The following is a 20,933-nucleotide window of genomic DNA, read 5'->3' as shown; positions in this document are numbered from 1 at the left end:
TTTCTTATCAGAAAGTCTAATTTAAAAAGGCTTGTGATAGAATTGGCCCAAATTTTCTATTTAGGGGATTTTTATTTATTTATTTATTTCTAAACTTGTTGTGGAAAATATTTCCCATTTTCTGACCAGCTCTAGGCGCTGTGTCCTTTATAAAGTCATTGCCAGTGTGGTGCTCCTGCAACAGTTTTAATTTTTATCTAACCAGATGCATAAGGTGCATTTAACCATTGTTTATCTATAACACAGGTGACCTTAGTAACAGGTTATTTCTTCCTTATAGTATTTATATTCCATTTTCAGTCCACCTAATCTCTGCAGGCAGTATTTGGAGGCAAAAGTGGTTTACTGAGAACACTTGATTTTGAGCCTTCCTCTGGTATTAATGTCAGCACCACCTTAGAAGATCTGTATAGGAAAAAATGGAAAAGCAAAGCAATTTTCACAAAAGAAAGGGGTATCATTATATGTCAACATACGGGAAGGCCACCCTAATGAAGGGAGAGTTTTAGTGAGCAGATTGCCTTCCCATCCGCTTTCCAACTTGCTTTCTATGCATTCTTCAACAAATATCACTGGCATATAGGATCACATGAAGAGATTGTAAATAGATCGATTTTATTTATATTCTAGTGTGTCTTAATATGCATTCCACAGACACAGAGAAAGATAGTCCTTGACTCAAAGAGCTTAGAATTGAAATTTAGACAAAGGACCGCAAACAATGGGCTAGAAGAGGGGAGGATAAATGTTAAACAGTAAGGAAATGATTTGTTTTATTTGCTCTGCATATTAGTCGAAACAATTGTTATAGGGCCTGATTCTCCATTGCCATGCAGCCTTATGTAGTCATTTGCACCAGTGCCAAGTGAACATGAAATGCTGCCAGATCAGAATGTCACATAGTTGTGGTATAAATGGCTACACACAGTGAAGGGCAACCGAATTATGTGTACACTGCGCAGAATAATGCCATTCAGTACTAGTTTCCTGCTTTGTCCACTCTAATCTTACAGTAAATCAGTGTTTGTTTGAAAGAATGGTGAGCAATCCCACTGCAGTTTTCAAGGTTAGTTGTACTAAGGATGTCAGATATCACCTAATTGACTCATCGAATAGTCGATGCATTTTGCTTCGACTGTTCCGTTAGTTGATAGGGTGCCTCTGCCTTTGAAGTGTAGCAACAACCCTAGGGACTGACCCTGGGCTCTACACGGTGCTGCCATTTTGAAATGCCATGTGCAGCCTGGGGATACCCCAGATGGCCCCAGGCTGCAAGCAGTATTTCAAAGCAGCAGGAGCTCAGGTCTGGCCCCAGGCTTCAAGCGGTGCTGCCGCTTTGAAGTACCCCCCCTCCTCTTTTCCCCCCTGCCCTCCCCCACACTGCCTCTTTATGATAGAGGCAGTGGGGGGAGGGGGGAGAGTGACTAGTCAAGTAGCCTGTCTACTGTCTGATAAGCATTTGCTTATGAGATAGTCGATTAGTCCTTCACATCCCTAGGTTGTACTATGTATACATGTCACCACCACGTACATCAGTCTGCAATAGGGATGTAAAATCCCATTTAAAATGTTACCAACTGGTTAAACTATGTTTAACTAGTTAACCAGCCTGCCACGTCATGGGTAGTCGAGTCAACTACTCGCTTCTCCCAGCCCCCCTTGCTGCTTCTGAATCAGAGGCAATAAGGGGTGGGGAGCAGGAGCCAGTGCTGGAGGGAGCCGGCTTAAAATCCAGTTCCCCCCATCGCTGTCTCTGTGGTGCTGCCCGCCCTCTCCTGCTCGTGCGTTGGAAGGGGGCTGGGGAGGCTGCTGAAAAACAGCTTCTACCTGCAGCAGGCTCAGGCTTGCCATGAGCAGAGGCTGCTCTGCATCCCAGGCTGCTTCCCATGGCCAGGGGCAGCTGGACCTGGTGCGAGCTGGGACTGAGCAAGCCCAGCTCCATCCCAGCTCGCCCCAGATCCAGGATCTAACCCCGCTGCAGCTCTGCATTTTAAATGTAGTAAGTGCCAGTCTGGGTCATACAACATTTAAAATGTAGAGTTGCAGCAGTCCGAGACCCAGCGCTGGGCCCAAGATTGCTGCAGCTCTGCAGTTCAAATGTAGTAGGAGCCAGGCTGCCTGTGTGCCCAGCTGTTACTACATATGCACAGCCACAGCGGGGGTAGCTCCCGGATTAGGGATGTTCTGTTTTGATTAATCAGCTAATCGAGTAGTGGATGGGATTTCCATCAACTACTCAGTTGATAAGGAGTGAGGGGGCGCTCGCTATCCCAGCCTTTGAAATCTATCAAGAGCTGCAGTCAGCTCGTGCTACATTTCAAAGGCAGAGGTATAGCAGGGAACCCAGCGCGAGCAGGCACTGAAGCAGTCCCCACTCGTGTCGGGTGCCCTGCTGCGCCTCTGCCTTTGAAATGTAGGAAGAGCTGTGGGTGTCTCTTGCTAGATTTCAAAAGCAGAGGCACAGCTTCTAGGACCAGGTGCTCACACCTGGTCCCCTGCTGCACCTCTGTCTCCAATACCCCCCCTTTTAAGCCGGCTCCCCCCAGCACCAGCTCCTGCTCCTCCGCTGCCTTGATAGAGGCAGCAAGGGTGCGGGGAGCAGCAACTGGTTGAGGGACTAGTCAACTATCTGATAAGCTTATGCTTATCTGATAAGCTTATGCTTATCTGATAGTCGACTAGTCGCTTACATCACTACCTTAATGTGGGGCTTCTCAGGGTAGATTTTAGATATCTAGTCCATGAAGATTTTTGTCATTTGCAAGTAACTCTTGAGATATTCTTAATTATCTCCAAAGTCCTCTGCTATGATAAAAGTTATAATCAATATTTTTGCCTTCTGCACACCATTACATTTCAGATTATGCTAGAGTTGAAGAAATTATTTTTGAAAATTATCTGACATGTGTAAGCCTCATCTTCTGTTTTTGATTGAGATACCTAATTCTACATTGACTATTTGCTGAGGATGGCATAGTTTTAAAAAGTATAGTGTAAAAAATATGCAAAGGGAACAGCTAGCATTATAACAACCAGTGAGACTGAGCATAATATATTTTACAACATCTGAAACCCACAGAAAGACACTGAACATATGGAAAAAATTTTAAATCCATAAGTAGTCGGGCCTACTTCTATAAAAACCCCCAAAGCAAAAAGGAATGGTCATTCATGAAATCCTGCCATGAAAAGCTATAATGGGATTTTTTTAGCAATTTAGATCACTAATTCACGGGGATGCAAGGCAATTGGTGGTCTATATTGTGCCAAATTCTCTGTGCAACAAAGAGCTTGGTCTGTATTCCGTACTAAAAGTCAAATAACATAGCTATGGTTGGAAATGGAAGCAAAGCTGTAATAGAATAGGGAAAAAAAAGAGAGAGAGCTACAATTTCTGAGTTTCAGCAATCCCTTTTCTACCTGTCTACAGGTTGGCACTGCAAGATACATGGCTCCTGAAGTCCTGGAATCCAGGATGAACTTGGAGAACGTTGAATCCTTCAAGCAAACGGATGTGTACTCTATGGCTTTGGTCCTATGGGAAATGACATCTCGTTGTAATGGTGTTGGAGGTATGTCTCATGGGGTTTTATTATTGAAGGAATGTTTTGGTTACATATTCTTACAGAACTGTTAAAAATTTTTCTCTCTCATTGTGGGAATTATCTAGCAGTCCCAGGGCATTGTATGCCTCTTCAATAGCTTCTCTTCTCAGACCTCCTGCTATAGATTGTTTTGTGTAAAGGATCCTCTTAGAAGTGTGAACTCTCTCCCTACATTTACCTCCATGGAGTGTTAGAGATGTTAGCTATCCGTTAATTGAATAGCAGACTAACTGCATGAATTCTTAGCAGTTAGTCAACTATTCTATAGTCCCTGTGAGTGAAGCCAGCAGCCAGTGAAATCTGGTCCTGTGCCCAGAGAGGCCCCTGCCACTCCATGCTGCTGCCTCTGTGTCAGAGGCAGCAGCACAGGCTGGCAGCAGTCCCCGTCTGCAGAGGGTCCGAGGCTGCTGGAGGGGAGGAGTCAGGGAAGGCTGCCCTGAAGCAATCTCTATTTGCAGTGGTCTGAGCTGGCTGTGGACAGAAGCTGCTGCCGCAGAGCAGTTTCTGTCCATGGCGGTGCTGGGCCTGGCCATGGGCAGAGGCTGCTCCAGCAGCAGCCCCTGTCCACAGGGGGATGAGGACCCCCGCAGACTGGGGCTGTTGCCAGAACAGCCTCTGCCCATGGCCAACCCCAGCACTGCCACAGACAGAGGCTGCTCTGCAGGATGTAGAGCAACTTCTGCCTGTGGTGAGCCCAGGCCAAGCATCGGGAGAGGCTGCTCTGTGGCAGCTTCCCCTGTCTCCTCCTCCCCATGCTACTGCCTCTGATGGAAGCACCAAAGTGGGTAGAAGAGGCGGCACTGCAAAGTCAGTGCTGGGGGGAGCCAGCTCCTGTTTCTCCCTCCCCCCCCCCCCCACTTGCTGCCTCTGATACAAAGACAACAAAGGGGAGGAATGCGAGTAGTCGACTAGATTAATTGATCAGGACTGGTCATTTCAGCAGATACATCCCTAAATTAATCCCCGTGTCCCAATCTTTCTTCCATACCTGAGATGGGTGCCAAAATTGCACCCTGACAACTTCTCTAATACAGTAACTCATTGTCAGTATAAAAAATGGTGGGACATCGAGGCTGTAGAGACAGAGTCAACTAAATATCATAAGGGATGTCTACTTTTGCTATTCATTTTCAGATGAGGTGTATTAAAACAAAACCTCCATTTCTGATACCCTAAAGTTGCCCTAAAATTTCCAGAGTTGTGTACGGTATCAAACCCAGGAGGCTGGCCACAGAATTTATATGCAATGTGCTGTGATGTACAGGCTTTGTTGCCTCTCTGAATTTAGGTTCCAAGTAAAATTTGCTGGTCTTATCATAGTACATAGCATTGTGAGACATTTATGTTCATCCAAAACCTACCACTCGGGCAACTAACTCAGGCTTTGTGGATAGCAGCGTGATGCCAGTTTTCTAGTTGATTGTGGGCAATAGATACTTGCACAAATAGGACCGAGGAATGGAGGTAGATATTATGGCAGATGTGCATTAGGCAGCAAATGTTGTCACTTCTTCCAAAACTGTGGGTGCTCCTTGTCCAGCAGAACTAAAGCAATGGCAGTTCAAGGCACTGCACAGAGAGGGGGCAATCTAAGCAGGTGCAGAGTTTGTGTGGAGATTCCCACATGTCAATAAGTAGATGGGAGGGAAACATGAGCAGGCTGGAGATTTGCTGTTTCATGGGTCCTCTTGTCCATGAAGACTCCACTGCCATTGGGCTGGAGTTGTCACTGTGGAGTTGCTGTACAGTTGTCATCATGGATGGAGTTTGGAGGCTCATTCCTTCACTCCAGCCTTTTCATATATATTGCTGAGCTCTCAGTTCTCCAGTGTGGGCTGGGCACTGGGTAATAGATTCACCCCTGCAAGAACTGTGAGGGAAACCTGCAAAGCAAATATGCTATAACTATTGAGAAGCATTTTAAAAAAAACCTATTTGACTATTTCAAGGAAGTATGGCTTGACAAACATTTTGTGGTTCCATAATTTAACCTCAGAACAAACCTATCTGAGATGAACTCAGATGGTGTGTATTTATAAACACAGGCCATTTATTGTTGCCACGCACCCTTTTAAATTTGTATTTCATAAATAACGATGATGAAATTTAGAAGAGCAGAAATACAGGATCTTTGCTCTGTCTCTGGAACAGTGTGTGTTTCTTACCCTTAGTAGCACACTGTTATTTATATATACAAGAGCTTGTTTGCTCAGGAGTCTTTCATCCTTTTGCTGTTGCCTGAGGTCCTTTCCTGTTGATATTTGCTGAGTACAGTGGAATGGTGCTTGTGGTGAAAGAAAACCTCACTGAAGCTCTCTGCTCACAAGGAAGCTGCTTAAAAGAGGATGTGAGTGTAGTTTCATAAGGAAGAAAAATCATCAGCTTGTCAGCCAGAAGAGAGTGGCCCATTATAACCTTCAGAATAAGCACATAAGAACCGTTCGGAAAGGGAAAAACTTATCTGGCCCAACATCCCTGCTCTTTCTTGCTGCATTTTAACCCTGCTTCCTGGTTTTCTTTTTTCATCCTTACCCCTCAGTCACTTCTTGTCTCTGAAAAGAAACTTCTTGAACTTGTTTATTTCCTGATTTCAGTCATTTTCCCAGGCAGTTTAATTCCACAACATGATGCTATGGTATAAAGATTTTAGTCCTTGCAATCTTGGATGACCTTTTAGTCACAAGGAACAGAGCCAAGCTTCAAGCTTTTGTCCTGATCATAGATATCTAACTCCCAGAACATGGGCCCAGAGCCACAAATGGACTTAGGCATTGGGGCACTGAGTTTAGCAAGGCATGACTTTGGCAACTAGAAAACTGGCATCACACTGCGATCTACAAAACTCGAGTTAAGTGCCTGGGCTCTGTATGTAACACCTCGGGGAAGAGAGGTGCCTAGGAACAGAATTCACAAAAACCAGCACAAGCTAGGCAGGCAGCTACCTAAGGACATGCCAATATAAGGTGTTGAAGAGATGGGAGAACTCCTCTCATGGAGTCACAAGGCGTAGGGGTCTAAGTTACTTCTTGTCAGAAGGTGTTTGGAACCTGCCTCACTCCACACACAATGGCAACAGTGGTTCAGTGTTATTGCTTCTAGTCAAGTGCCTGTGGGAGAGCCAGGTTCAATTCTCTTCTCTGCCTGGAGGGGAGAAAGCATTTCAACAGGAGTCTCCAGCCTCTGAGTAGAGTGCTGTAACCACTAGGCTATGGCATAGCCTGCAGAGGGCCCCCTCAGGCTCTCCTGTTGAAGCTGTTCCACTGTACATAATTAATGTAAGAGTCATTGGAGCAGGAGGACTGGACCCAGGACCTCCCACCTCCCAGGTGCATGCCCTAACCACTGATGACCACGCATTGTGGGCCCCATGATGGGGCAGAAGCACGTAGGCCACCCACTGAAATGGGGTGAATGGAGATTGGACAGTTCACCTGCACCTAGCTAGGGGTCTGTCAGCAAACACTGCACTAGCCACCAAAGGACATGGGGCACTGGACACCAGCTACTGAGAAACTGCCCTAGGGCTGGGAGTAGAAACTACTACAACACTCTCTGAGCCTGGAGATGGCTTTTCCCCATCCCTGCACACTCCTTGAGTTGCAGTAGTTCCCTTTGCTCTCCCATCCTATCTCCCTCTCCCCAACTCCTTCCCTCCCTCCGATGCACAGAGACCAGTATTGTTCACAACATTTTCTCGTGTGTCTCTGAAAGATCATGTTTTACCTCATGAGATCTGACACCCTGGCACCCAATTAGCAGACTGCCTCACGGTGTCCATTGATTATCACCCATCTCCGTTGCTGATACCTTCTGCCACCAACCGACCTCGTCCCTTTTTTTTGATGCATGAGGAGTCCGCTCTGCATCTCTTGTTGGATTGTGTATCCTACAGATGAGAGAGTACCCCTCATTTGAACATTGGCAGGTTGATGCCACAGATGCCGGTGAATATAGTTGGGTGCCCAGAGGAACATGTGGAGTTTAGAGCTCCAGAATACTTGTCTGTTTGTCTCTCTCTCTCTCTCTCTCTCCAACAAAGACATGAATATAGTGTCAGTAGTCCCATCCCCATGGAAAGCGTGTGGGAATTTTGAGAGGAGGAGGAATTTGGGAATGTGTAAGGTCCCAAAAGTTATGCTAATGATTTTGTGATGCTGGGGAACCAAATGGGACCAATAGTTACTGCACCTTGACACTGTGGAGTGGCATTTTCTTTATTAAAGGGAGTTCTATGGAAAATGTGTTTGTGGGTCTGGAGGATTGTGTAGTGGGGGAGGTGGCGGGGCCTGTTGCTGCAGAAGTTTTGCCAAGCAGTCTCTGCAGTCTGTGAATCTTTTCTAATCGACCTTTGTTTAGAAAACACCAGCAGTTTCATTTGTGGTGGGAAACTGCTGCAGCATGTCACTGTAAGGAGCAATGTTGGTGCAAGGTGGGACTCCGCTAAATGTGAAGGCCATGCTGTTTGGTGGTGGGATTCTGTTATGCTAAATCATGAGAAGCAGAAGAGAAGGAGCGGGAAGTTTCTCTGATTTTTCACAGGAGTATACTTTTGAGGGTATGCTTAGGAACCTGATGACACTGCTTTTGGGAGACCCAGGCACCCCATTCCACCTTAACTTGGTATTTCAATCAGCACCATGGCTGGGCACCAGATGTTACACAGAATACAATTTTCCTCTCAAAGACTCGCCTTTAGCGTGAGAAAAGCGAGCGCAGTTTCTCTGCCAGCCATCCAGAGAGAAATTGAAAGCAGCTGTGTTTAGGAGGGGGAGCTGCTGTCGGCTGGGGGAGGGGCTCAGGTGCACCTCTTCTCAGATGGAGCCTGGAGAAGTGGAGAGCAGAGGGAGCCCTGTGCATGGCTGGCATTGCTCGGGGTCCTCGACACATATCGCGTTGCCTGGGGAGCAGGCTGGCTCTGATGCAACATCCCAGCTTTGATTGAAAGAGAGGCCTGGTTTGTGTGTATGTTGTATGGACAAGGGCACTGATTTACCTTATATTGCTTTTGGGAGGAGTCAGACAGCCCGTGATTGTGGATTCTAACACTGCATCCTTTAACACAATGAAATGCAGCCTCCATTGTATCAAGGGTGGGCCTGGGTTTGGGAAGGGGCATACAAGTGTAACACTTGCTTTGGGGCTCACCCAGCTAACCCCTAGAGCTCGAAGGTGGTGAGTCAGTTAGGCCTGTGATCTCGTTGCTCAGAAGCTGGAGCTCAGTACGATTCCTCTTCCTTCTTTTCCCCTCCTCAGGAGCAACCTATTAATTCTGCCACCTGGGTGGGGCTACGTGCTGTCTTCCACCCCTCCTGTCTTTTGTTAGAGGACACCTCCAAGTCTGTGGAAGTGAGGGCAAATCTCAGGTTGTCAGATGTGAGGAGGCTGAAGGGGTGTGCCCATTAGAAACAGCCCCGCCAGCTGAGAGCTCCAACACAGAGCAGTGAGCTGTGCTGAAGCTCTCTCCATCAGAGGCAGAGAGAGAGACCTTAATTCCCCGCCTACCTCGGACCACGCCCATCCAGAAGAGAATACTTAGATGCCCCTCTTCTCAGGCACCCTCTCTCTGCCACCTCCTTCTGCAATGCTGGTTTATTGCAGTCATTCTTCAGGACCTCTGGGTGGGAGATGGGGTGGGGGATGGATTTGCAGAAACCATGTGGAGCTGAGGCATAAGTCTTTCAGCAGCTCCTTAAACCTAACTATAGCATTGCTTTGGAGCTGCTCCATAATTTGACAAGCACCTACCTGATGGTCGGCAAGCTCAGCCAAGGTGCTGTGGAACTCCCCTGCACTGCAGTGAGGGCGGGGCTTTCACCTGTGTGGGAGAAGTGCCATGCACACTGTGGCTTTCTAGGAAAAACATACGGAAATAACTGACTAAGTCTGTGAAAGGACTGAACAGCTTTTATGTGTGAAGACGGAGCATTGCCTAGTAGCTAGGACAGGGTGCGAGAGCTCAGAATAACCAGGTTCTTTTCTCACTTTTGATACCAATTTAGTATGCAAACTTTGAACCTCCTCAGCCTCACTTTCCCCATCTCTATAAAATGGGGGAAACAGTTGCAGGGAGATTTTCAAAAAGCACATGAATGATTTAGGAGCTAAGATCGATAATGTGACTTGTGCTCCTAAATCTCTGAGGCTGTGTCTACACAGCAGCGTTATTTCGGAATAACTGACGTTACTCTGAAATAACAAAGTCGCATCTACACTACAGTTATTTCAACATAATGTCTGAAAGACTTCTTACTCTGACTCCTGTAACCCTCATTGTATGAGGAATAAGGGAAGTTGAAAGAAGAGTGCTTTTTCTTAGACTTCCTGCTCTGTAGACAGCGCCAAAAGCCAAAATAAGCTATTTCAACTTAAGCTATGCAATTGACATAGCTTAAGTTGTGTAGCTTATTTCGGCTTTAGCCCTGCTGTGTAGACATGCTCTTGGAGGTTTCTGATAAGTGCTTTGAGACCTATGAGAAATAAACACTTATCTTATATTTAAAGTCATTTATCAGCTGTAGCCAAGGTTTTGAAAACTGGATTCCTACAGTCAGGAGCGTAAATCTATATTTACTCATAGATGTGACAGCACACTTAGAAATCTGGATAGAGTTCCCTTGACTTAGGTGCCTAAAATACCCAGTTCTGAGCATTTGGACTCTTTCACATCAATGTTTGTGAAGTGGCTTGGGAGTCTCTGGCGAGGTGAGTTCCCACTGAGATTGTCTTTTAGTACACTGGATAAGCATCTTAGATGTGTGCAAACATTATTTTAGTTAATCTGAAAATTCATTGCCCTCCAGTTTTCTGCCCATCATCTTCAGGCAAGCTGGGCACTATTTCACAGTTCTGAGACACACAACAGGTAATGCATGCACAGGTTTGTGCTTGTGGGCATCACACTGCCAAGATGGCAGCTTCCATTTGATTTTTAAGGGCTAGAGTCTGCTATCCATACTAGGGAAACTATCTGTGGAGCAAGGGACTAATAGCCAGCACAATCCTGAAAGAATCTGGCTCTTAAATGAGAGCTTGTTTTGTGATTTGGGCAGTGATGTACTCTGGAACTATCATACTGGGTCAGACATATGGTCTAATTCATCTAATATTCAGTTCGGCTGGTGGATTGGAGGCTTGAGAGGAAGATGTAAGAACCCCACCCCATCCTATGGGCAGATGTGAGCTAACCTGCCCCCACATTAGATCTCATCTTGATCTCCAGGTTTTAGAGATTGGCATAAACTCTGAAACAGGAGCTTTAATATCCCTTCCATGCCTTGTCATTAAGTGTTGTCCTTCTGGATATTGTTGGTATCCATGAAATTCTTCTTTGAATCTTGCTAAATTGCTGGCCTTGAGAACAGCCTGTGGCAATGAGTTCTAATCAGGCCCTGTATAAAGAGGTATTCTCTTTTATCAGTTTTGAATTTGCAGCCTTCAGTTTCGTTGCATGCCCCCTTATTCTTCTGTTCTCCCTGTGTCATAACACTAGTTCCTGCTCTACCTTCTCTAGTGTACCATTTATTGTATGAAGCCTTTTCTAAAGCAGATGTTCTCAATGTGTTCCATCTCTCTTCATATGAGATTTTTCCCATGCCTTGGATCATTCCCATTGTCCTTCTCTGAACAATTTTTGATTATGAAATAGTCTGCAAGATGTGCTGCACAGTATTTCAGCTGAGGCTGTACCATTGGTTTACTTGATAGCATTATAATATTGTCTTTATTCTTCATCCCATTCCTTCTTATGCATCACCTGTGTATGCACATACAGCCAGTAGAATATCTTGTAGATTACACTTCAGGGTTTTCTTCTATATGACACATTTTCAAATGGCCCTCAATTAATTCCTGGAATGAAACAATAGTCAGTAGAACAAGCCAGCCTCATAAATCTTTATCCAGTAAGAGTAAGTCATTACGCCTGGCCCTGTGAGTAAATTTTCCATCTGTTCCCAAAGAAACCACAGCATGTTCTACATTGTGTCAGTATCTACTGTGATATTTCCGCTCCCAGAGATTTCTTGAGTTTTCTCCAAAGGTCCCATATGGTTTAGTCTCTCTCTCTCAAACTCCTGCTCATGTGCACCCATAAAAAATATGAAATGCGCAAACTAGAGTGGCAGGAGTCTTTTCACAAATCCAGGCTTACTCCATAGTTCTAGTAGGTCAGACTCTATCCATTCCTCTCCCTTTTGTATTAGTTTTTTGGGGAGGAAAAAAGAAAATATACTCCTCTCTCCCAGGGAGGTCTATACAGCACTTTTCAGCACTGCTTCTTACCTTAATAAGCTGCATCTTTCAATTTCTTGGGCAACTTTGTCCTTTTTAAAAACTAGTCACATTCATATACAAGCTCTAGACAGACTTCAGTTGGATGTCTACCCTTAAAGTGTATTCGTTTGGTTTGAAAACTAGGCCAGCCCCGAACGGGCCAATCCTGAATTTGTTCCTCAGGCAAAACTCTTGTCTTAAATGAGGACTCCTGGATCAGACTCCAAATGTTTAAGAGTCACTGATATGCGGTGACTGCTGTTAACGTAAGTAAGTATTGGGGCATAATGTGAAAGGATTGAATAAGAAAAAGGAAAAAAATAGACTTGAAACCTTCTAGAAAGAGCCACAGGATTGGTTTTCTTTTAAACTAGTCAGCTGGTACACCATGGGAGTTAAGCAGCTGATTCTGCTTCTATGAAGGGCTCTTGGTCCCAACGTAACAAGGCAAACCCATTTGAATTTCTTTGTGTTTCCTTATTGCCTTGGCAGAAGTGAAGGACTATGAGCCCCCATTTGGCTCTAAAGTTCGAGAGCACCCTTGCGTTGAGAGCATGAAGGACAATGTCTTGAGAGACAGAGGGCGTCCTGAGATCCCTAGCTCCTGGCTCAACCATCAGGTAAGGCTACACAAAGCAAGAGACTATAACATTTGGACACAGTCCCCTCACCAATGCCCTCAAGTGCAGGGGGCTGAACAAGCTGTACTGGGCAAGGGTTTCTTAATTGGTTGGTGATGCTGGTGCTCCTGCCCATCCTCACCTTTAGTAAATCATACACCACATCATTCTGCACTGGGTTTCCTCTTCCTACCCCACTCGATCAGTGCAGGACAGTGACATTCTTCTGCACCCATATCCGCAGAAGACAAAATCTCTACCCTAAATGATCCACAGGAATGAGAAAGCAAACCCAAACCAATAAGGAATCATCCAAATGGCAATGGAATGCATTGCCCCCTAACATGCTCCCAGTTCTGGCTCTGAAAGGTCAAAGAGGAGCAAATTCCATATGAGGATCCCTTCAGCTGAGAAGTTACTGCTGTTAGACTAGGAATTAGAGCAGGCCAGCTGATTTGATGGTTTAAGGCAATAGAGGAGGGGCAGTCTCTCAACTCAGTTGGGGCTTTGCAAGGGGAGCATTAACAGCCCTTTTTAGCTGTGGGCTCTGAACTTTGCTATTGGCCTTAACCAGTGCTGAAAAACATGGGTTCGTCCCACGTTCTAGTGGCTTGCCACAGTCTGGACTACAGGGGGTGTGAATTGTGGAGCACTCTCACTGCCTCCTATAGTCCCTGTTGGCTCAGACTCAGAGACACCTCATGTGCAGTAACATGCTCCTCCTTGCAATGGGACTATATCACTGAAAACTAGGTACCTTGTAGTTTGAGCCAGCAGCATCAACATGGTGCAGGGAGAGTGCAACAAATTTAGAGCACTGTCCAGTTCACTCCACCGGAGACGAGACTGTGACACTGCAATGCTTGCTCTGGCTGGCACCCCAAAAATAGACAACCTAGCCCTGAGCTTGGCAATCCCAGCAGTGAAGTAAATTGACAGCTGCTCCCAGGAGAACACACTCACCCACAGGGCCAGATAAATGAGAGCGTCTCAAACAGGAGCAGGAAAACTGCCAGTTCTGCTGCCAGCACCACTCCATAGAGCTCATGGCTACAGGTGCCCACAAGTCTTAGAGCAATTGCAAGAGCGCCCCAAGGACACACTGTCCTTGTCTGGCAACAGGCTAGTGCTTCTATCCTCTGCCCTGTGGAGTCTGGTCTCGGGATAGTTGCTGCTCCCTGAATTCTTTGTTATGGAGAGAGTAAGGTGCTTACCAGCAGCCCCCTTAGAACTGCAAACTAGGAAGAGCACGGTCTGTGCACAGCCCCTGCAAATACAGTCTGGCCGTAAGTGAGGTGTAATCAAAAGGATAATTTAGGGAAATTGACAGCACCAGGTTTGATCTCACTGACCAGGAGCTTTGATTTCCGCCCATGAAAATCTGCTTAACATTTCATGCTGTGAAACAGTCCAGCAAGGCATTGACTTCAGTGGAGCGGTCACAATTTATCACAGGTGGGGCACTTCCCCCAGAATTCTTTAGTACTAATTTTGAAATCTGTAGAAGTTGCTCTTACTGGTATGTCTCCTCCATAATCATTTTCTCCCTCTGCAGTTGTGTTTTTGCAAATGAACCTATTATTCATAGTGATAACATTCTGGAATAGATTTACATATTGCAATGTTTTCCTCCTTTAATGAGACTTGTTGCACTATTGATTTCAAGTTAATGTTTAATATTTAATTTAATTTACTGCTTGTAATTTCAGTGCCAGCAGAAAATGAATGTTATTTACATACAGACGGTAACGTTGTGCTATTAACATTGACACCAGTCAACAACACCAGTTAGGGAAATTATACAATTAATGTGGTATTGTAAAGTGTTGTTTTTCAATAAAAAGTTTAATATAAACCACACTTAATGACCTTTAGTGTGAGAAAACAAAATACACAATTCCTTGGCAAATGTCTCTTGTTTATAAAGATATTGCTAAGACACAGCTGTTTTTATTTCCAATAAACATGTGCAGCAGCATTGCAACTACGTCCAAATACTTATACCTGTGAGTAATGTGTGTCTGCAAGATCAGGGTTTGTTTCTTCATGGATCCAGTCTCCAAGAAACCACATGAGGCCTGTTACTCATCAGTGTTACTAGAGATTTTACATTGGTCAGCTGATCATGAAGAGAGAAGTGGGAAATCAGTGAGGTTATCCTATAGCATATCATACTTCTAAAACACACTGCTGGATTCTGCACTAATCGTCCACTGGATTTTATACTAAAATACTCTATGATGATAGCCCCAAAACTGTAGTAACTCGGCTGTAATCTATTGTAAATAGGACAGTGTTTTTATATAGAATTCTCACTACATCTCAGACCCGATGATTATGAGACTAATTCTGTACATACTTACATCCCATCAGTAACTATGTTCGTCCTGGAAGTCACCTAGGGTCACATTCGCATGTTTTCATTGTCTGAGCCCGAACTATCCTGGAAAGGAATTGATTGCTGTATTTCTGTGCCTACTGCAGGGTATCCAGATGGTGTGTGAGACTCTGATTGAGTGTTGGGATCATGACCCCGAAGCCCGGCTCACTGCGCAGTGCGTGGCTGAGCGTTTCAACGAGCTGGAGCACCAGGACAAACTCTCAGGAAGAAGTTGTTCAGAGGAAAAAATCCCGGAAGACTGCTCTGTGAGCACCACCAAGTAGCGACCAGCTCCAGCTTGCATCAAGGAAGGAGGAGATTGCTCCTGAATTCTTACAGCTTGGGAAAAGCAAGTGGTCCTGATCAGTGTCTGGACTTGCTTCCTACAGTACTGAGGATCTGACTGCTCCGTTTAAATGGTGTCTCCAGAGGGGGACAAGAATTTGTGGGAACCAAAAATAGGGAGTTGGTGTCAAACCGTGGCTGCCTTTCATGTTGTCAAAGGCTAAGCTGTGTTAGCACTTCCTCAGGAAACAAGATTTGACAATAGCCAATAATATTTGCACTTTATTAATACCTGTATATAACTACAGAATAGCTATTTTTATATATATACAGCCATACTCGGGAAAGAGTCGAATGTGCTTCTAGGAAACTACCAGTACCTATGGGAAAGGTTCTCTTTAAGGAAAGAAATGCACAGGTGCCCCCTGATACCAGCAACAATGTGCTAGGCATCACACCAAATGCATAGGAACAATATGCAATAGAAAGGTGGCTTTCAAATCGCATACTTACACGAATCCTGCTGTTGCTGCTCTGTATTTCCAAGTTATACAAGAGCTTGTTCACAGCAGATTTGTCCTCAGACTCTGTTTCCGTTATGCAGTAACTAAGCAATCGTTCTTGCATCTGGTTTTAAAGAGGCTAGTATGTATTACTCAGTGGGTCACCACTATACACAGATGTTTAACTATGTTCCTCAAAATATTCCAGAAAAGAGGAGGTGTTTTCTCGACTCTTAACTTGTATCTCCATACAAAGGTCACTCTCCCTTATATGTTTATTGCTTTGAATTTACACTTCATACTAGCAGGCTGCAAAATGTCAGAGGAACAAATTTCCCTCCCCCCTGCCTCTATTAGACAAGGCCAACAATAATCCAGATGTTTTGCATTTGCTGTGCATGCTGATGGAAGGCAGTACTACTTTTTATTTTTTATGTATTGGTATAAAACCTAACGTTTTATGCACAGCACGTCTAGTTTCTTGACACACTTAGTTCTAATTGTTTCAAGCCTTACTTGAAAAAGCAAGGAAAGAACAATAGCATCCTCCGTTTCTGAACTCCCATGCAGATCTGAGTGCAGTGGGAACACTTGGTAATAGAAGATTGCTATGTACTACACATTTAGAACAGCTGCCCCTAGACTTTCAGTGTGCGTAGCAAAAAATGTGCATTCCAAAATTTTCCCATCAGACATTACTTGCATTCTTTTAAGCCCTCCAAAAAGTTTAGATTTGAAGCTGGCCTCGTATTGGATTTTTAGTAAAGCTATAGCTATCAGTGGTCAGTATTGCCTAACAATTTTGTCTTCAGGTTTTTTCTGTGCTCTTCTCACAGAGGCATAAAATGTACCATTGAAATTAACACAACAGTTCTGCATTAATAAATAAAGAGCTGTGTCCAGTGCAATTAAAATAAAAGCCTTTTTCAGACATTGATATTTTTCTAGGAGACTGCTTTATAAATCAATAGGAAACATGTTTATCATATAGAAGTTTGATTTATGGTGAAAATATTTTATTTAAAATGGTTTTGTATCTGCTTTTATAATACACTACTTAGAAATATTTAAAGAATGCAGAGTCCACAACTGAAACTGGATTAAAAAAATACTATGCCAGATTTTATAGGGGGGACTATCTTTGCTTGAACCGTGAAGCTATGAGCTAAAGGAATACAGCTTAGCTACAAATATCAGTGCCACTGTTAATGTTACTATAAAATGTGTATGGTGTTGCTGTGTTGTCTATGCAGAGTTATCTCCCTCTAGTGATGGATTTGGAGAATGCAATCCAGTAACTTCATGGAGAAAAAAAACGAGGGAAGGCGTGCTACTTTCACAAACTGGAAAGTAGCATGAGATATCATGGCCTGTTTCTCCTCCTGGCAGCGTAGAGGCCAAGGAATACTGACATTTTTACTACTAAAGAGAAATTTTTATTCTTGTAAGGAGTATTTCATTCTGTCCATCATGTATAAAATAGGAACATGGCTATATACTCTTGTTTATCAAATGTTTCACACGCTTATTTTCATTTTAAACAGTGTTTTGTATAAATCAAAAGTTTATTAGAGACAATAAAACAACTAGAGACTTTTTTTCAGTGGGTTTCTTTTACGCATACAAATGTTCCAGAATCAGTGTGTGATCTGGCTGAGGAAAGGTGTTTTCTCAGAGAAAGCAATCCTGACACTCATCCCTTCTCTCCAGCTGCCTGGGGACAAAGCTCGGAGCCCAACTACACTGCTGGCCTCAGGCCTGCTCCCCAAAAAATCTAGGCCTTGATCATGACCTCTTGGGGGGAAATGCCTATGGAAATTTAAAAGCCATGCTCCAGTAGTGCAGCCACCAAGTACAGATGGCATTGGAGCGGCCCTCACCCAAACGCAGTTTCATAAGGGCTCCCACAAATGTGTAACTGTAACCACCACCGGTCACATTTGAACCTGGGACTGTGGGGCTGTGTCTACATTGGCAAGATTTTGCATGAAAGCAACCTCTCTTGCGCAAAATCTTGCCACCTGTTTACATTGGCCGGGAGTATTTGCACAAGAACACTGATGTTGTAATGTACAAAATCAGTGCTTCTTGCGCAAATACTCTGACGCTCCTGCTCAGGGATAAGCCCTCTTGTGCAAGTATTCTTGCGCAAGAGGCCAGTGTAGACAGGCAACATTAATTTCTTGCGCAAGAAAGCCCGATGGCTAAAATGGCCATCGGAGCTTTATTGAGCAAGAGAGTGTCTACACTGGCATGGATGCTTGCTTTTGCGCAAAAGCACATGCCAGTGCAGACACTCTTGCGCAAATACTTTTAACAGAAAAACTTTTATGTTAAAAGTATTTGCGCAAAATCATGCCAGTGTAGATGCAGCCTGGGCGTTTAGCGTAGGAACCTTTACATCTTGAGCTATAAAGCCAGTTAGCTTTACAGCCTAAACTGAGAGCTCCCTTGTTCTTATCTCTCAAAGTGCCTCTAGATGGGACAGTGAACCACACTAGGCATTTGGGTTACATAACCATTGGGGTCTTAATGTCCACCCACCAGTGTCTTCCTGTCTCTGTTTTGTGGCTCTGCTTCCTCTGGAGATGTTCTAGTTAAAGTGAAAAAGCTTGTCAGACCTCTTAGCAAATGCCTGTTTGAGCCATTCAAATGGTATTTAATCTCCTTTTCTCAAGTTTGATGTTGAGCTAAGCCCAGGTATTTACGGTCAGTTTCTGAATTTGTAGGTCTGTTGTTTAAAAATATTTCATTGATGGATGGTGGGCATAGCAGGTTGGGGAAGACCGTGCCTTCCCAAACTGCCAGGTGTGGCCCCGCCCACATGCTGCCCCAGAATGCTGTGCTGAAGCAGTAGGTGTTCTGGGGGCAGAATGTTGCTGCCCCTGGCTTCAGCTGTGCTGTGACTGGGGACATGAGAGCAGAGCACCCTCCTGTGCTCTGGGGTTGCTATGACGTGTGGGCACGCTGCCAGGTGCTGGGTAGGGGGCATGTTAGCCTGGGGCAAGGGCCAGTAGACAGAATTGTTGGGGGGGGGCAGCAGCCACAGTGCAGTGCTATGCTGCGGTTGGCACAAATGGGTGAGGCCTCAGGCAGAAGGGGCAGGGCTGGGGGCATTAGCCTCTCGAAGCCACCCCTTCACCCACTGCCCCTCCTTCCCTTAGTGTGTTGCTGAAGATTATAAAATCATATCTAAAAAAAATCAGGTTTTCCCCCCCATAAATAAGGGTGGGGGGAATGAGGACAGCCCTGCATGGGGGCTAGATTCCAGCCCCTAGGTGGCTTCCTCGATGGTATATACAGGCCCTAAAGGGGGTCTCTCAGCAGCTACAAGAAGAATCCCCCCTCCCAGTGCTAGTGTAATCACTGGCAGGTGGACCCAACCCAAGGGATGTGTCTACATTGGCAAGATTTTGCGCCAAAGAGGCCGCTTTTGCGCAAAAACATGCTGCCTGTCTACACTGGCGGGGAGTTTTTGCGCAAGTAAACTGATGTTCTAATGTGTGAAATCAGTGCTTCTTGCACAAGAACTATGATGCTCCCGCTCAGGAATAAGCCCTCTTGCACAACTGTTCTTGCGCAAGAGGCCAGTGTAGACAGGCACCATGAATTTCTTGTGCAAAAAAGCCCAATGGCGAAAATGGCCATCGGAGCTTTCTTGCACAAGAGAGCATCTACACTGGCACGGATGCTTTTGTGCAAAAGCACATGGCAGTGTAGATGGTCTTTTGCGAAAATACTTTAACGCAAAAACTCTCGTGTTAAAAGTATTTGTGCAAAATCTTGCCGCCATAGCTGTAGCCCTAGTGTGTAGGTTACACAACCAGCTTACGTGGCCCTGCTCTGTACACAGCCTGGGCGTCAGGGGCCTGGGTGGGGGAGGCTGCTTTAGTGCCTAGTTTAGTGGCCTTGCTGGGGCTAGAGAGTGGCTAATATGCTGTTGGGGGAGTTGGCTCTAACGCGACACTTACCACTCCTGGCACAAAAACGTACTGTGAGCAACCCCCCTCCACTACCCACTCGCCATTATCAAAGCAGCAAAGCAATAAAATCTGTGTACCAGCTTGTTATGCCACAGGCTTCCAGCTAAGCTAACCAGTGGTGTGAAACCATTTGGTACCTTTGCAAGGGAAACCCCAGGGAACGTTCAGCCTTAAAGAACATACGCACTATGTTTTACTTATTTGCCAATTATCATAGAATGGAAGTGTTGGAAGAGCTCTCAGACAGCCATCAAGTCCAGCCTCTTTCTCCTCTCCCTTTCTCCCCTCTCCCCCTCAGCTAAAAGCAGCACAAATTAACGCACAAAAACACCATCATGTTTCTTATCTTAAAGCCTGACACTAACCTACCTCAGCTAATAACCTTAATGGTAATGACACGTAATGGCCAATGTACAAAGCAAGCAGAATTCACCTGTCGAGGCCAAAGCACATTCCCTTGGTTTGCTGTTGAGGCATACAGCAGTGTATGCTACATTTTACAAGATGCTGCGCACACGCATCTTGGTTACTAGTTTGTATAGTACCTAGCACATGGGGGTTTCTTACCATTTTCTTAGGCCGCCTATGGCCTTTGAGCAGCTTGCATGCTGCTGTTCTATGCTGGACCTAGCTGCTTCTGGAGCCAAGGATTTGTTCCAGCATCAGGGGACTGACTAGGCAAAGCAGGGCCTGGCCACATGCCTCTTTCTGAACTTTCCGTTTTGATAAAACATATCATATGGCAGAATGAGATGCTTCCCCCAGTAGGTGTCACTAGAGCACAAGTACTGTGCTAAACTGGTCGTGCTTGCACTTGGGCTTGGTCTTGGTCTTGGTCTTGGTCTTGACCCTCTTCCACAAACATTTATATGAACACTAATCCTTAACCGCGAGCACTAGAACCATCCCATGGTGCTTAACAGAACTGATCACCTGGCTCACCTTCAGCATAAGTGATTGAGGCAATAAGGCTCATTGTAAGGGCTGAAGCAGCACATTCCTGCATCAGACATATATTTGAGAAAAGCTTAAGCTGTTCATGGGCAGAAAAACAGGCCACATGTAGCTAATAATGTGTTACAAATTAATTGTTCAGCTACAGTGGTAGCAACACAACCAGCTCTTCAGCCATTTTACTTAATCTCTTTTTAAAAAAAACTCACAATGTTAAACTAGGCTCTTTGGCACTGCTTGCAGAAAGCAAACTTGTACAATGGGAAAGCCTAGGGTAGTAATGCCTAATGGGAAGGTTAGCTATGGGTGTTTCCTTCCTGCCAGTGTTTCTG

At 45.0% G+C, this 20,933-nt stretch overlaps 1 protein-coding gene across 2 annotated transcripts in view; it reads left to right on the top strand.

The window, feature by feature from the left end:
* TGFBR2 (transforming growth factor beta receptor 2) overlaps positions 1 to 17,262 on the top strand; it is a 72,098-nt gene extending 54,836 nt beyond the window's left edge. For both annotated transcript variants that reach the window (XM_075921978.2, XM_075921979.2), the window contains 3 exons: positions 3,431 to 3,572; positions 12,369 to 12,496; positions 14,981 to 17,262. In XM_075921978.2, coding sequence (XP_075778093.2) covers positions 3,431 to 3,572; positions 12,369 to 12,496; positions 14,981 to 15,160 — 450 coding nt within the window. In that variant the 3' untranslated portion in view covers positions 15,161 to 17,262. The remainder of the gene's footprint in view (positions 1 to 3,430; positions 3,573 to 12,368; positions 12,497 to 14,980) is intronic.
* The last annotated feature ends 3,671 nt before the right edge of the window (positions 17,263 to 20,933 follow it).

The sequence above is a fragment of the Pelodiscus sinensis genome, chromosome 2 (genome assembly GCF_052426305.1).
Source record: "Pelodiscus sinensis isolate ZL-2025 chromosome 2, ASM5242630v1, whole genome shotgun sequence".
Classification (NCBI taxonomy): Eukaryota; Metazoa; Chordata; order Testudines; family Trionychidae; genus Pelodiscus; species Pelodiscus sinensis.
The sequence above is the reverse complement of the archived record's forward strand: the minus strand, read 5'-3'. Positions and strand labels throughout refer to the sequence as shown.